The 16,203-nt window shown below is 41.1% G+C and overlaps 2 protein-coding genes across 3 annotated transcripts in view; one reads left to right on the top strand and one right to left on the bottom strand.

The window, feature by feature from the left end:
• Positions 1–5,713, bottom strand: part of b3glcta (beta 3-glucosyltransferase a) — a 52,259-nt gene extending 46,546 nt beyond the window's left edge. The window contains exons 1-2 of the mRNA XM_061781086.1: positions 5,575–5,713; positions 1,571–1,765 (exon numbers count right to left, since the gene is read on the bottom strand). The gene's annotated coding sequence lies outside the window, so the exon portion shown is untranslated. The remainder of the gene's footprint in view (positions 1–1,570; positions 1,766–5,574) is intronic.
• LOC133481863 (high mobility group protein B1-like) lies at positions 5,203–12,563 on the top strand. 2 transcript variants are annotated; one of them, XM_061781092.1, is made up of 5 exons: positions 5,203–5,391; positions 6,682–6,839; positions 8,510–8,655; positions 10,935–11,109; positions 11,984–12,563. In XM_061781092.1, exons 2-5 carry the CDS (start codon positions 6,693–6,695, stop codon positions 12,119–12,121), a joined length of 606 nt encoding a protein of 201 aa, XP_061637076.1. In that variant the 5' UTR covers positions 5,203–5,391; positions 6,682–6,692; the 3' UTR covers positions 12,122–12,563. The 2 variants fall into 2 exon arrangements, with proteins under 2 accessions (XP_061637076.1, XP_061637078.1); XM_061781094.1 differs by lacking the exon at positions 5,203–5,391 and adding an exon at positions 5,652–5,791.
• Positions 12,564–16,203: the final 3,640 nt, after the last annotated feature.

Raw genomic sequence — 16,203 nt, forward strand, 5'->3', positions numbered from 1 at the left:
TTTCGCCGGATGAGGTGGCGAAGTATGAGTCATCTCTGCTTTGCACGGGCGCCTAAATGTTGCCAAACGACGACGCCGTAGCTAAAGGTTTCATTTCTTTTCTCCAAATACATGTATCATTTAAAATGTCTATACTTATCGTACAAATGGAACTGGGAAAAGAAAAGGAAAGCGGCATCAGAAACTACATTACATTATGCATAAGGTTGCTACATTTGTCACTTTCAAGACAAAAGAAATGCTCACCAAGCTAATCAATTTATTTCAACTTGTGATGTAAAGAACATAGAGGACGCCTCGCTATTTGAAATCCACAACAGCTGTCCCAATGCCAATGCCAGGGGAGGGGGGAAAAAAGGCTGTTCTATATTTCAAAACCTTAACCTTGCTGATTTGAACTCAATCCAGGACGACAGACTGCGCCGTAATCAATCACACGCAAATCATTTATGAGTCACCATCAAAACTCCGGGACAGAAATAAACAATGTGGCGATATTTTGTGTTATAAACGCTGGATGGTTGTTGATTCCTTGATTGACAGATTGGACGGTAGCCGCTGCCACACATCAAGCGCCGGCATACATTTGTTTACACAAACATACAATTGTTTACAGCTACACGGGCACAGGTCGTGTAAAAGAAAGCTTTTTTTCTTGAAACTATTTTCCCCGCAAAATCTGACTCATCATTCAAAAGATTCGGATTTGATTCACCAAAAATATTGTTATTCTGCTGTATGATGATCTTTTTTTGTCAAAAAAGAGACTCTTTTGTCATACTATTTTTTCTTTAAAAATTTGGAATGAAAAATCTTTATTCTCATAAGATGAGCAACTTTTTTTTTTTTTTTATGAAAAACACAACTATATTGTCTCTGGATCGACACATTTTATCTAAAAGCAAAAAAAAAAAAATCTTTATTCTCGTAGTATTACACCTCTACTCCCCCGCTAAGAAACTTTTTGACTTTATTCTGGAAAAAAAAGACACCTTTTTTTTTTCTGAGAAAATAAGCCTCAAATATGACTTCTGGCTTATTTTGACTCACCACCTTGTTGCAAGCTGAAGAGCGACATCATTCGGAAATTGCTCGGCAACACAAATTGGGCTCCCTGTCGCGGCTGCCCACGCGATGTGAACATTCTCATTTTCTGCCACTTTTCTGGTATGGAGAACAAAAAAAGCCCGCGTTTTGCTCTTCTTGCTATCTGGGCTTGTATAATTTCACACAGTTTTGCGGTGTGAGGCACAATTTGTTCGTTACTAAGTACTCGGATAATAAATAATCATGAAAACATACCTGGAAAAAAAAAGAATGCCGTGGTATTGTGAGACACAAGTTCCGTTTTTACGCGACGGGTAATTTGCGTTGTTTCATGTTTAGTGGGAGTGGGAATGGCCTTAAACAGCTTGAAGCCTCTTTTTGTCAAGAGTTGCCAAACTGCCGCTTATTGTGCAGTGAACTGAGTTCGAGGAACTGGTCAGTCGGTGTACTCGTATCTCAAGGCACCGCTGCACTATGAGTACAAAACTATGAGTCAAGTGAAGTGGTTAATGGTGAGACTCACCTCAGTGCCTCCGTGCAAAAAGCAGCTGTGAGTACACAAAGAAATGATTCCCGCAATGGGATGCTTGTTCCCATTGTGTTTTACTGGCTTATGTTACACAGCCGTCGACCGCGTCCAGCGCATCGATTTGGCAGTAAGGCTCCGGCGTGGAGAGCTCGTAAAGTTGGGTCACGCTGTCCCTGTCGTAAAAATACACTGCAAAAAAAAAAAAAAAAACATAAAAATTACAAAAAATAAACCTTGACAAAACGTAAAATATCATTTTTGAGTTTTCTCAACTTTTGCCGACTGTTGTCGACTTAACTAAGGTTTACAAGTTATGACACAGGTTCTGCCAACTTGGAGTTTTGTTGTTGTTGACCTAATTAGGATAATCTTGTCATCTCGTCGCGTGGCAACAGATGCACCGTTCAGCACCGGTTCCAAAATATCAGTGTCCCGAAGAGAAGTAACAGATGCATTATTGAGAGCTAAGAAAAACGAAAGACGAAATACATTTCCGCTGATTTGAACTGAAAAGTTCCGTACCGTGCCGGTCATTTGACTCGTGGAGGTTTTAAAAAGAAAAGGCATCTTCTTCTTTTATGAATGACACAGTAGCTGTCACCCACCGACCTCGTGATGAGTTTTGTACAAAATGTATTTTCTCCGACTGAACACCCACCAACAACGCCCAGCTGCTTCTCAGCAGGAAACGAAGGGAGCGAGAGTTATAGAGAAGTGCAGTCCTCACCAGTTGTTTTCCATATTACATAATAAACAGTGCGGAGTCTTCATTTTGTTGTGCTGTGGGGCTAGTTAATCTTTGAGCCCCACTTCTGACACACTTGGTGTGGCAATATTTTCTATATTCCCCTAATAAAAAGTGGGAAACACCAAAAGTATTCCTTTTGTCTTTTTGTGACAATGTTGAATTCTTGTATCTCACTTCTGACACCTGTTGGAATGGCAATGCCTTTTTGTCATTTAGTGGGGGTGGTCACTTCTTGAATCCCACTTCTAACACCAACTGGTGTGCCAATTTGTTCTACCATACTCTAATAAAACACTTGGAAACACAACAGTTAGTCCTTTTGTTGTAATATGGTACCAGCCAAACATTTGATCCCACTTCTGACACCAATTCAAGGCACAATGTTTTATGTATCACAAAAAGACTTGGGAACACCAAGAGTTTTTATTTTGTCGTCAATTGTTGTACGCCACTCCTGTCTACTGAGCAGTGTGGCAATACTTTCGAAATGACCAATCATTCGATCCCACTTCCAACACCAAGTGCTGCGGCAGTCTTTTCTCTAACAACCACTGCGAAACACCAAGACTTTTCTTTTTGTTATTTTGTGGGGCTGGCCAATCACGACATCTCACAGGTAATTACGGTCAAGGGTGATCACCACCTTTCTTGTTCCCTAGCAACCGCTCCCTAATCAATGACAGTCCCAAATCAATCGCTATTGAAAAACTTCCTGAAACCCCGCTTCAACCGGAACGAAGCCTCATCAGCTGTCAATGGTATTTAGGTATTCTTGATGAGGTTACAGTATTCTGTGTGGTTGTGACAATGTATTATTAACATTGGGAAGTGGTTACTTCAGTACTATAGAACATAGTACCAGTCATGTTTCAAGTTCAACCTTGGTGTTGACTGAAGTGAAGTGTGGCGCTAGTGACACCCTGAGGCCAACATAAACATTTTAAAGTAAGGTTCCAAATCGATACTGTGGTGTTACTTCACGGCGGTCTCTTTCCACGGAAAGGTTGACCTTTCAAAGGGTCACGTTCAATTTTCTCGAGTTCGCCTCCAGATCGATGGCGGCTTCGCACCCGCGTTCAGTCGTCGCAAAATGACATTAGTGTTGAAGATTGAACGACATCCGTCATAAATGGCGCAAGTCATTGGGAACGTTGTGTGGTGCAACAGGGGGAAAAAATGTGGGTGCTGAACCCTTTAACTGGGAAAAGTGTGGGCGTTTCAACCTTTCACCGGGAAGTGTCAGTGCTAAAACATTGAAATCTCCAGCGGGTGCGACAAAAAGTGTGGGAAACCTTGCACCGGGAAAGGTGTCCGTGTAGAAAAAAAACACCATCGCCGGCAGGTGTGAAGAAAAGTGTGGGTGTTGACACCTCTCACTGAGAAAAGTGTGGGTGTGATGAAAAAATGTAGGAGTCGAACCCTCTCACTGGGAAAAGTGTGGGTGTTGAAACAGCCACATGTCTGCGGGAGCGACAAAAAATGTGAAACGTTGTGGGTGTGGCAGAAAGTATGGGTGTTGACACGTTTCACTGGGAAATGTGTGGGCGCTGAAACACACACATCCTCCGTGGCTGCGATGAAAACATTTGATTCCACAACAATGCACAGGCATGATGTCAAACAGGAGGCCATGAAAACAACAAAAGGGAATTCTTGGGGGGAAATGTATTGTGATTTAAAGGTCGCAGTGTGAGCGTGGCCTTCGACATTGATGCCAACACAAGCGAAATGTCAAGCTGACTCGTTGTTGGGTTGCGTCTCTTCTTACGGGAAATGTGAAGTCAGTCACTCGTTCTTGGAAAACAGTCACATAACACGCCAGATGTTGGAATTCCACTGTATGTGCTACAATTGGAATTGTATGTTATCGGAGCTTGTTTGGTGACCCTTAAAAACTTTAGCTTTCGCTAAGGTCGCTTGCAATAAAATGCAAAGCAACAGCAAATTTAGTGATTGTACAAAACTTTTTTTTCCACATACATTTTTAACATTCTTTCTGCTTTTTTTTTTCAGATTCAAAACATATTAATCATATTCTAAATTCATATTTGAGATCTTGTTCCAGATTTAAAAAATAAAACACTTTCAGATTTTTCCTCTGATTTTTTTTCCCACGTTAAATTTTCTTTTCACCTCCCAGTGTCAAGGTACATTTCTATGTGATTTTTGTATTATTTTATTTTTGTTGCTTTTCTTCACTTTCCAGTTATCCATTCCAAAACAATGGCAAGCCCTGCTTCCCCCTCACTTAATCAAAGAAACGTTGCTAATACCGACATTTCCCTCCATAAATATCTTTTCCACCTTAAAAAAATAAATGTTTGCACTTAATGGGGCCCACTGAAACCCATTGGAGCTCTCTGTTCCTCGTTGTCGAACGTGTTGACAAAAAGCCCTGCCCAATGCATACACAGCACTGAAGATAAAGATTTAAGTTGGCAGAAGTCACGTTTTTAAGTTTGTTGACATTAAATACAGAATCATCAAATGAAAGCGGTGCCTTGACGCAACTTTCGGGGTTTTCAAGATACACGCCATCGTTTGGCTGATTTGATAACTTTGACAATTGTGAGCAGTTTTGGTCTCGGTTGGATTTTGGGGGCCTTTCTATAATTGTTGATTGGATTGCATTTTCTTTTGCGTGCGTTGCTGTTATGTTATATGATCATGACGTTTGCTATTGTGTTTTATGCCACCCGGTCTGTCAAAGCAGTTTGTGAACATGGTTTTTGTTTTGTTTTTACAGATGATGTTGATGATGACGACGATGATTGAGTCCAATTTCTGGCTCGCAGCACACCCACCTCTGCATGTATTTGCCATTCAAGTTTAGCGCCACGGTGTCCCGCTGCAGACACGCAGCCAACCCGTCCCGTCAGTGGAAGTGGCCGCTTGCCCAATTAGACACTCGCGGGGGGCTCGGCGGCAGCCAATGTCCGCCGGCTGCACGGCTCCCGACAATCAGGATAAACACGCGAGCATCATCATCATCCTCCTCCTCATCATCATTGCGCACTCACATCGTGCTTTTTGTCCCATTGTCTGAGAGACGCCACGCACACTCGAGGTAAGCCTTTTGGTTGTCACGAACTTGTTGGATCCGCTTGTGTCAAGTGGACCGCAGCCTTTACGGTGGAGCGTGTTGTCCGCGTCGGTGTGTGTGTGTGTGAGAGAGAGAGAGAGTGTGTGTGAGTGTGTGTGTGAGTGAGTGAGTGTGAGAGCGTGTGGTTGGGGAAAAGGGTGAACTTACTTGAATGACAGCGATGGGGAAGGATGCTAGCATAGAGACACACACAAGTCCGTCGAGTGGATTTGAGGTGCCTTTTTGTTGTTGCTTTGAATAATGCCTATTCAAGTGGACGCCATTAATACGCGCAGCGTGGGGTGACTGGTGACTCCTCCCAATGTCAACACACACACGCCGCCGGTCAGCGTAGCGTCCGCAGTTGAGTCAACGGAGGACTAAGGTTAGCCTAGCCGTAGTGAGCTAGAAGGGCTAAAACCTAAAGAAGGCGAACTTCGCTCAATTATTTTATTTATTTTTATTTTTTTTAAATTGCCATTATCACCACCACTTTATCGTCAGTATTATACGTTCTCCAACCATGGCACCGGTGTATGACTAGTGAGGAGGGCCTGGGGCCTACTGTGAGCTGTCGACCTCCCGCTCAGCCATGTAAATGGTTAGCTCGGCGTGCTAACAACCTCGAGGACACAAAGCGAGCGCTAATGCTAAAAAGCGAGCGCTAATGCTAAAAAGCGAGCGCTAATGCTAAAATACTCCGAAACCACTACCGCCCCCCCCCAAAAAAAATGAAAACCCATCGATAACACCCTCTTTATATGATACAGCGTAAAGCTACAAACAAACCTCCCGTGTTAGTTCTATCTAACGACTTGGGAGCAAGAAGGCCCCCCCCCCCTCACCGGGGGCCACTGTTAGCTGTCGCCCTGCTCGAACATTTAAATCATGGCGGTTAGCTGCTAACGGCTAGCTCGGCTAACTAGCTCGAGGACACAAAGCGAGCGGTAAGGGCGGAGCTAATGCTAATGTGTTCATTGGCAACTTTCACCTGGTGGTAATGAAGTAGCCCCCTTATATGTTTGAGTGTGTGGTTCCTATAGGTAGCTTTTTGATTATCATTTGAATAATGCAGCATCATGGGGGTCGTAATGTGCCAAAAAAGCTCATCAGTCATTCACCCAGACACCCTCCTTTCCGTTCTCCTCCCTCCAGCCCCATTAAACAATAGACAAAGACAGCCCCCAGTCAGACATGGCGTCATTTACATATTGCCCATGCCTCTCTCCTGTCAAGTATATTCTCTTCTCCCCCCTTTCTTTCCTGTTTGTTCAGCATAAGACAAAATGGGGAAGGATCCAAAGAAGCCCCGGGGCAAAATGTCCTCCTACGCCTACTTTGTGCAAACGTGCCGAGGGGAGCACAAGAAGAAGCATCCCGACGCCAGCGTCAACTTCGCAGAGTTCTCCAAGAAATGCTCCGAGCGATGGAAGGTAAGGGACGACCAATTCTCTAAGGTCTTTTTTTTTCTCAACTTTTATTGAGCAGAGACACATTTTACAGTATTGTACTTTATAAAAACATACAGTGCAGTAATAACATAATTTAAATGGAATGTAACAAATTCAACGGTTTGTCCATCGTGTTAGTGAAATGGGCATTGTGCTTCTCATTCTGTTGTGCCTACCTTGGCTACAAGGGTGCAGTATAATACATACAGATACAATAAATGTAGATTTGATGTTGACAGAATACCAATGCAACTAAGCCGCATTAATACATTGGGGCCTTGAGAAACAAATGACTCAACTTATGAGTTTTTGGAGCTACGAGCCGTCATTAAGACAATTGCTGTTTTATTTATTGATTTATTTTTTATTTTTTTGTGCCATGACTTGCAACAGTAAACTTAAGATAGGAGCGCTTTATGGTGGCAGTAAACTGTTCAACTCACTTCATAATAAGCAGCAGTTTGGCAAACATTGAATGAAAAAAATGGGTTTCAATCTGTTAATGCCACTCCCAATTTAAGTTTACTGTAAAACTAAGAGAATTACATGTATTCAAAACAAGCAAACTCCTTGCGTGGAGAGCGGCTTGCTAGTTTAATGAGACAAAAGTAAAATGCCATGGACATGCTAACGTTGGCATCGATTGTCACACTTTTACAACCTTTGAAGCAGCAGATATTTGAGCACACATGGTGGGTTAACACATGCAGACAGATAATGTAACAACACTCACTGGCGTATAATCTTCATCCACGAAATACGACTAATATTTCAACAATTTACCGAGTAGTAGTACAGTAGAAGAAGAAGAAGAAGCCTGTTCTTCGTTTGTCTGCATGACTGCATGATACAGTGCAGCCTCATGATGGCCAAGGCGAGCACACGAGGAAGCGCAGAACACTTTACGTTCTATTTAATTACTGTTTTTATATAGTACGATATAGAGTGTTAGTTTTCCACATTAAAACAAACAAACACATTAAATTATTTTTATTTTTTTTGGGGGGGGGGGCAGGAATAGATTACTGGCATTTTAATTAGCTTCAATTGGGAAAGATGAGTGAAGAGTTTTGAGTTGTGAGCGTAGGTGTGGAACATATTAGTCGTATCTCAAAGCACCACCTTTTTAATATTTTTTTTAAGATTAAAAAATGTATGACCGTGAGTACTGTTGTATGCTCTAACCGGATGTGCTGCTATGATTTGTGTTCAAATATAGGTTTATAATTACCGCAACATTGATGCTAGTTTTGTGAGCCCATCTATAGCGTTTTGCATTGTTAGAATCAAGCTATCAGACTTTGCACTTTAAAAAAAAAAATAAAATAAATACAATGTAATTTTTAAACAAACCTACATATGGGGACTGGCGTGTCAATAAAATAAAGCACTAGTTACTACTTCCAATTTTAGGTTTACTATGTTTGGGCCAATTAAAAGCTGTACGATTGTTATGATTGTAACCAGTTTACACTCCATATCTGTTAGAGAATTGATCAAGTCAAAGGAACGCAGTCTTACCCGTAGTATCTGGTCTTGATAAAGAGAGGAGACTAGGAAGGTCAGATAATGAGATTATTGTCCGATTTATCACACCTGCGCATGTAACAGCATTCTTGTCATGGACGGTTGTCTCGATGCTTTTCTTTTAGACAATGTCCCAAAAGGAGAAAGGCAAATTCGAAGACATGGCCAAGCAGGACAAGGTGCGCTACGATGCAGAGATGAAGAACTACATCCCTCCCAAGGGACAGAAGATGAAGCGGATCAAGGACCCCAACGCCCCGAAGAGACCACCGTGAGTATACATTTGAATGAAGTTTAAAATGTTGTTTGAGCTCATTAGGTTTATGCCAAACTAAGGACAGCCATTAGACAAAAAGAATTGAGAATTGGGGAAAAACAAACAATTAATTATTTTATATCATAGTACTTTTATCATTGTACACGTACACACACACACACACACACACACACTCACACACAACCCCAATTCCGATGAAGTTGGGACGTTGTGTTAAACATAAATAAAAACAGAATACAATGATTTCAAAATCATGTTTGACCTATATTTAATTGAATACACAACAAAGACAAGATATTTCATGTTCAAACTGATCAACTTGATTGTTTTTAGCAAATAATCATTAACTTAGAATTTGATGGCTGCAACACATTCCAAAAAAGCTGGGACAGGGTCATGTTTACCACTGTGTTACGTCACCTTTTCTTTTAACAACATTCAATAAACGTTTGGGAACTGAGGACACTCATTGTTGAAGCTTCGAAGGTGGAATTCTTTCCCATTCTTGCTCGATGTACAGCTTCAGCCGTTCAACAGTCCGGGGTCTCCGTTGTCGTATTTTACGTTTCATAATGCGCCACACATTTTCAATGAGAGACAGGTCTGGACTGCAGGCAGTCCAGTTTAGTACCCGCACTCTTTTACTACGAAGCCACACTGTTGTAACACGTGCAGAATGTGGTTTGGCATTGTCTTGCTGAAATAAGCAGAGGCGTCCATGAAAAAGACGTTGCTTGGATGGCAGCATATGTTTCTCCTAAACCTGTATGTACCTTTCAGCATGAATGGTGCCTTCACCGATGTGTAAGTTACCCATGCCATTGGGACTAACACAGTCCCATACCATCACAGATGCTGGCATTTGAACTTTGCATCCATAACAGTCCGGATGGTTCTTTTCCTCTTTGGCTCGGAGGACACGACATCCACAATTTCTAGAAACAATTTGAAATGTGGACACGTCGGACAACAGAACACTTTTCCACTTTTCATCAGTCCATCTTTGATGAGCTTGGGTGCAGAGAAGCCAGCGGCATTTCTGGGTGTTGTTGATAAATGGCTTTTGCTTTGTATAGTAGAGTTTCAAGTTGCACTTACGGATGTAGCGCCGAACTGTATTTACTGACATTGGTTTTCTGAAGTGTTCCTGAGCCCACGTGGTGATATCCTTTGCACATTGATGTCGGTTTTTGATGCAGCGCCGCCCGAGGGATCGAAGGTCACGGCATTCAATGTTGGTTTTCGGCCTTGCCGCTTACATGCAGTGATTTCTCCGGATTCTCTGAACCTTTTGATGATGATATGGACCGTAGATGATGAAATCCCTCAATTCCTTGCAATTGTACGTTGAGGAACATTGTCCTTAAACTGTTCGACTATTTTCTCACGCGCTTGTTCACAAAGCGGTGAACCTCGCCCCATCTTTGCTTGTGAATGACTGAGCAATCATGGCACCCACCTGTGGCCAATGAGCCTGTTCACCTGCGGGATGTTCCAAACACGTGTTTGATGAGCATTCCTCAACTTTCTCACTCTTTTTTGCCACCGGTCCCAGCTTTTTTGGAACGTGTTGCAGCCATCAAATTCTAAGGTCATGATTATTTGCTAAAAACAATCACGTTTATCTGTTTGAACATGAAATATCTTGTCTTTGTAGTGTATTCAATTCAATATAGGTTGAACATGATTTGCAAATCATTGTATTCTGTTTTTGTTTAACACAACGTCCCAACTTAATTGAAATTGGGGTTGTATATATTTTTCGATGCATTACATTTAAAACCTTTTTTTTAATTCTATATATAGTATTGTATTTTACTGTTTCATTCTTTAAAACCTTAGTATTTATTATACATTTCTAAATTATTTAATTCTATTTTATATTAAGATATTTGTATATGTGATCATTTGTTGTTACAGGATATTTGCATTACTTAATTACTAATATTTTATTATATGTTATTGCATTATTTATTTAAATAACAAATGCAGACATTTGTATTTACTTTGTGCACACTTGGAAAATAATTTCTTGATTTGCAATCACTGAATGTTCTCCTACTGTTTGCATGCATCATATTGTGTCAAATGTTGCTGCCCAGTGGACCTGGATGCAACTTTTTCTTCCACTTTTAGACCGCAAACTAGTTAGACAGCAGATCTGCTGGTCACAGCAGAGTAGCGCGTTCCTGTTTTGCTCCAGACGCCAATCATAGCCGATCGGTGCCACGCAGTCGTACGAATCGTTGACCCGTGTGCACCGCCGCCATCAGGTCTGCGTTCTTCCTGTTCTGCGCCGACTTCCGCCCCAAGGTGAAAGGCGAGCACCCGGGCCTGTCCATCGGCGACATGGCCAAGAAGCTGGGCGAGATGTGGAACAGCTCGTCCATGGAGAACAAGCAGCCCTACGAGAAGAAGGCCGCTAAACTGAAGGAGAAGTACGACAAGGTAACTTCAAGCGGCCACCGAACATTCCTGGCGCTACTCCTGCCTCGCGCGCTCTCTCGCTCGCTTGACCCTCATAGGCACGCCGGCGCTGGAATTAGTGCGCTTGGAAATATTTGGCAGCGCGTGGAATGCGGAAATGGAAAAGTGCAATTCAATTAGTTGGGTTTTTTTTTGTGTGTGTGTGTATTTGTTTTCATAGTGTGTTTTTACTCTAATTACCCGCTCGAACCAACACCCACATTCAATCGACCCTCAATGATCAGTTTTAATGACCATAGGTGCCAGCTCAACCGTTTGGACCATAACAAAATCTCCCTGACGTGTGTTATGGGACGATGTGACCAAGGTTGAATCCTTTTGGCCCTAATTCCAGAAGGAATGCTTGGAACCAATATAAGACTGCTCATGACCAAAACAAAATCATATCTTTATTTAAGCATGATGGTGGCAGCATCGTGCTTCGGGGCTGTTTTTCTTCAGCTGGAACTGAGGCCTTAGACAAGGTGGAGGGGGAATTATGAACTGTTCCAAATAACAGTCGTTGTTTGCATTCAGGAAAAGTCTACTAGAACATCTGAGCTTTATTTTGGGTTACTCTGAGCCACTTTAAATGGTGGCAGGTATGTGCTAAGTGCCATTTAACATGAGTTTGAATGTGATTGGTCCCCTCGTAAAGAAAAAAATAATAATAATAGTTTGAGTGGTAGGGTCGCGGTGAAATGATTTATCTTGGTTATTTGGTCTCGTGTTTGCACGAAAAGGGGTGTGTAGACTTTTTATATCCACTGCACCTCATAGAAGTGGGATTTATTTTCTTTTCTTTTGGTGTGTGTACTTCATCCAAACGATTGGCGCTGTCCCCGTGTTGTCGCAGGATATCGTGGCCTATCGCACAAAGGGCAAAGTGGATTCCAGCTCGGCGGCGGCGGCCGCAGCAGCGGACGATGATGAGGATGAAGATGAGGAAGAGGAGGGAGACGACGACGAAGACGACGATGAGGATGATGAGTAGGGAGGGAGGAAGAAAGTGGGGGAGGGACCTGAATTTTGTCGATGCCATATAACCAACCACAATGTACTCAAGCCACCATGTTGACGTCCAGATGGAACATGTGTATATTTAATGTTTTTATGATGTACTGTACAGTGTTAAAAAAAAAAAAAAAAAACAACAAAAAAAAAAAAACACCACATATCTTCCCTTTTGGGGACTTGTGCTTGTGTTTTCTCCCCTGCCAGCAGGACAGTAGGAAGTCTCTATCGGTGTTCTCTTGCTCGGAAATGAGATTTCCTCGTTTTTGATTGTATCGTATTGTTTTTATTTTGAAAAGTCTTCTTTGCCACGTGCCATCCTCCTTGTAATTTTTATTTTATATGAATACCACGCTGATATCAACAAAGTCCAGCTGTTGACATTCAAGAATGTCCTCACGTAAAATAAATGTTTTTCTGTTGTTGTTTTTTAAGAAGTCATTCTTTTGCTCACTCGACAAGCCTACGATTATTACTGTTATTCATATTTGAAGTTAGACTTTTAATGACTATGCAGCTCTGGAGATAATTATGAGACCACTGCAAAATGATCAGTTTCTACGATTTTGCTATTTGTAGGCATATGCTTGAGTAAAATCAACGTTTGTCTTCTGTTCTATAAACTACAGACAACAAAACTCCAAAATATCAAACCAATATTGTCATTTAGAGCCTTTATTTGCAGCAAATGAAAAATCTTCAAAATGGCAAAAAGGGCCAGTGGTTTTTGGTCTCTGTTGCTAATGTATGTCATTTTTTAAAACTAAGACAGCCCATTGCCCGACATAGCGGCCCCCTGACCTTTGTGCATTATTCCGTTTCATTCTTATTCCTCGAAGACAATATTAACCAGCGTACTGTATTTTTATTTTCTTTTATCACCTTTAAGAATCTGGGCAAGCGGAATGAAACAGGATTTTACAGAAGAAAAGGTACAGCACAGAAAATGACAAGGAATGTAAAGGAAAATATATATAAAAGGTACATGACTGAAAATGACATGGAACCTTAAGGTAAAGCGTGTTGCATATTTGTAGTAATTTTGTCGAACAAAAAACATTGAAGAAGCTGCATAAGATATGCTTCCGTCCATCCATCCATTCTCTGAGCCGCTTCTCCTCACGCGGGTCGCGGGACTGCCGGAGCCCATCCCAGCGATCATCGGGCAGGAGGCGGGTACATCCTGAACTGGTCGCCAGCCAATCGCAGGGCACATACAAACAAACGACCATTCGCAATCACATTCACATTCACATTCACACCTACGGGCAATTTAGAGTTGCATGTTTTTGGGATGTGGGAGGACATGCAAACTCCACACGGGCGGGGCCGAGGATTGAATCCCTCCTCCTCCAGGCTTAACATACGCTAGGTTTCCTCTAAAGGGCAATACTTCAATACTTTAGGGAATATCGTTGTTCACTCGTGGTGATTCTTCACATTTTGTGTCGCCTTCAGAGTGGATACAGTGCAGACCGGTGAGTCGAATAACATCTCGCTTCAACTATCGTTGACCAGCTTAAGCTTTGCCTAATGCTAACCCACAAAGCAAAATGCCATAGATGGTCTAATGAAATGAGCATCAATGTTTCTGTACTTATACACCTTCTAACAACTTATATTTGAACTCAAACAAATAATTATTGTATCAACAACGATTTAACAATGTAGGAAACGGATAAATATCAATATACAACACTTTATTTTGTATTAATTTCTGCAAGCGTTTAGATTTTCAAATGATCAATTCTGCAACAGTCCATTGTCCGAGGAAGGACAATGTCCCGTCACTGGTGAACAGTTTTTCAAACAGTGTTTGTACCATAAATATACCCCAAACTATCATCCGAAAACACTTCAACATAATCAGTCATTTTAAAACATTGCCCTGAAAAAGTTATTGCTCACAGATGATTTGATTTCTTTCAAGGCACAGGAAGTTTAAGAACTCTGTCAAGTTAGTCGCTTTCGCTGACATGCGACGATGATCTGATAACGGACGAGATGTGTCACTTCAACATACATCCTTCACACCAATTAGCTGCGCTTTGGCCCCATCTTGTGCCACTTGAGGGTGTTACGGAGAAGCACAAAAATCACAAATCGGTGTGAAGATCCACATCCAAAAAGAAATACAGGTGGGTGAATTCTTTCATAGTGAATAGTGTGGGTGATTACTGTGTATTTCGCTGGCATAAATAGAAGAACAAAGATTTGTAGTAGGGTTGCACTGTATATTGGTTGAAGAAAAGTCAAGTGAAGTATTCACTGTAAAAACTAAAACGATACTATGTATATTTAGTGCTGACACTTTTGCGTAGTTTGCAAAGAAATGTATATATATATATATATAAAGTATAAGATTGGTGTCGACATCACAGCACAGCACATTACGCAAATGCTTTCTACAAAAATTCATATTGATAAAAATAGACGTTTCATTGAAGTTGACAAGCACACACACTTATGGACTCCAATACAAGCGATATATCAAAACATATCGCCTTTACAAATACAGCATAAAAATAATGCTCTGTTTTTGAATGTCAAAGTGGCAATTATATTTCTTACGTGGCTGTAGCGTAGTGTACAATCGGTAATATTTGTCCTAGTAATGTCAAACACAATTTCTTCTGTGTGTGTGTGTGTGTGTGTGTGTGTGTGCGTTTATTTCAAACACGTATACAATAAAAGAAAAAAAAAACAGTTATAATTACACTTGTAAGAAAACCAAACAAGCACCAATGAAAACAACAAAAGGGAAAGAAAAAACAACTGTAAACCGTATTCAACCCAACTACGAGTAATAATTGACTCACTTTCTCGTTCGTTGTTCGAAAGGGAGTAGGAAGAAGTCTAACTTATCTGTTCCTAACCCTTTAGTCTCCATTTCATGATCAATATTGCGATGTTATTTCATTAGTTTCCATACACTACTCCCATAACATAAGATACCGTAGAATACTATATACAATATACGACATGCAATACACTTTCTTATCTACTAACCGTATTTCTATGTATATAATTATACATAGTATACTATGAGACAATATGGTATACTAATATGGTTTTTCCTGTTTTTCCAATCAGAAAGCTTTTTCTTTTTACTTGAAAATGGCTTACTTGAACGAGGATACGAATACATGCTTTGATTTGTTTTCATTCGAATGTGAAATGAAATTCTGATTCGGGATTTATTTTTTCATCGGAATTCCAGACTCAATACAAATCCAATGGCAGTGGTCTTATTGTTTCCTTATTCAGTGACAGTGCCCTTTTAAATAAAAAAAATTAACACATTCAATTTGATTACATTGTCAGTCAAGGACAGATGAGTTTTTTTTCTTCTTCGAGGTATAGTTAGTTTTAACTAGGTTACGTGAATTATAGTGATTTAAATTGTCGATTGTTATCGTAAAGTCTATAGTGAAAATCTATTATTATCTGCAAAGATTGTGAAACGAAGTATTAGAAACAATTACATCCGCTGGAGGAGGGCATCATTACTGTCCAAAAATGTTATTATTAATGAGGCCCTCTGGGAGCGCAGGAAATCTTGCGCAATCTTATGAATTGCCTGGCATGGTAATTCCTCCCTAAAGGCTTCGATTAAACCGCTGGTGGCTAATGCTGATGCTATTTGTTAGCTATTTGTCTGTTTCATGACACCCCCCGAGGAAACCCGCGCGTGACCACTTGTTTGTTTTTCTGAACTTTAAACAGTGTAAATGTTTCATGTTGGAACGGATCCGGTGGTCTCGGTCGACACTTGTTTTTCCACTTTCGATTACACAATGTTACTGAGTCTGAAGACCCCGGCTGATTGGCCAAAATCTCACACACATGTCCTGGAAGTAGCCACGAGGAACTTCTGCCAAATCGGAGACCAGACTTAATTGAATACAATTTCATGGAACAAATATTCGAATCGAAGCACTGTGAACAGTGCTTCTGATAGTGTTTAAGACAGCAGACAAGGAAGCTCTGGAAAGCCAGTGATCATTACCGGCGTGCCGTTAGATGGCTGTGAGTTGGGACAGCCACTCGGGATTTGCAGGG

This window comes from Phyllopteryx taeniolatus, chromosome 8, assembly GCF_024500385.1.
Source record: "Phyllopteryx taeniolatus isolate TA_2022b chromosome 8, UOR_Ptae_1.2, whole genome shotgun sequence".
In the NCBI taxonomy this organism is placed as follows: domain Eukaryota; kingdom Metazoa; phylum Chordata; class Actinopteri; order Syngnathiformes; family Syngnathidae; genus Phyllopteryx; species Phyllopteryx taeniolatus.

What these genes read in the sequence shown, in the direction of transcription:
- LOC133481863 (XM_061781092.1), top strand. Translation starts at nt 6,693, where the DNA reads ATGGGGAAGGATCCAAAGAAGCCCCGGGGCAAAATGTCCTCCTACGCC. An exon ending in AATGCTCCGAGCGATGGAAG is followed by an intron (nt 6,840 to 8,509) that starts GTAAGGGACGAC and finishes CTTTTCTTTTAG; the next exon opens with ACAATGTCCCAAAAGGAGAA. An exon ending in TGAAGGAGAAGTACGACAAG is followed by an intron (nt 11,110 to 11,983) that starts GTAACTTCAAGC and finishes GTGTTGTCGCAG; the next exon opens with GATATCGTGGCCTATCGCAC.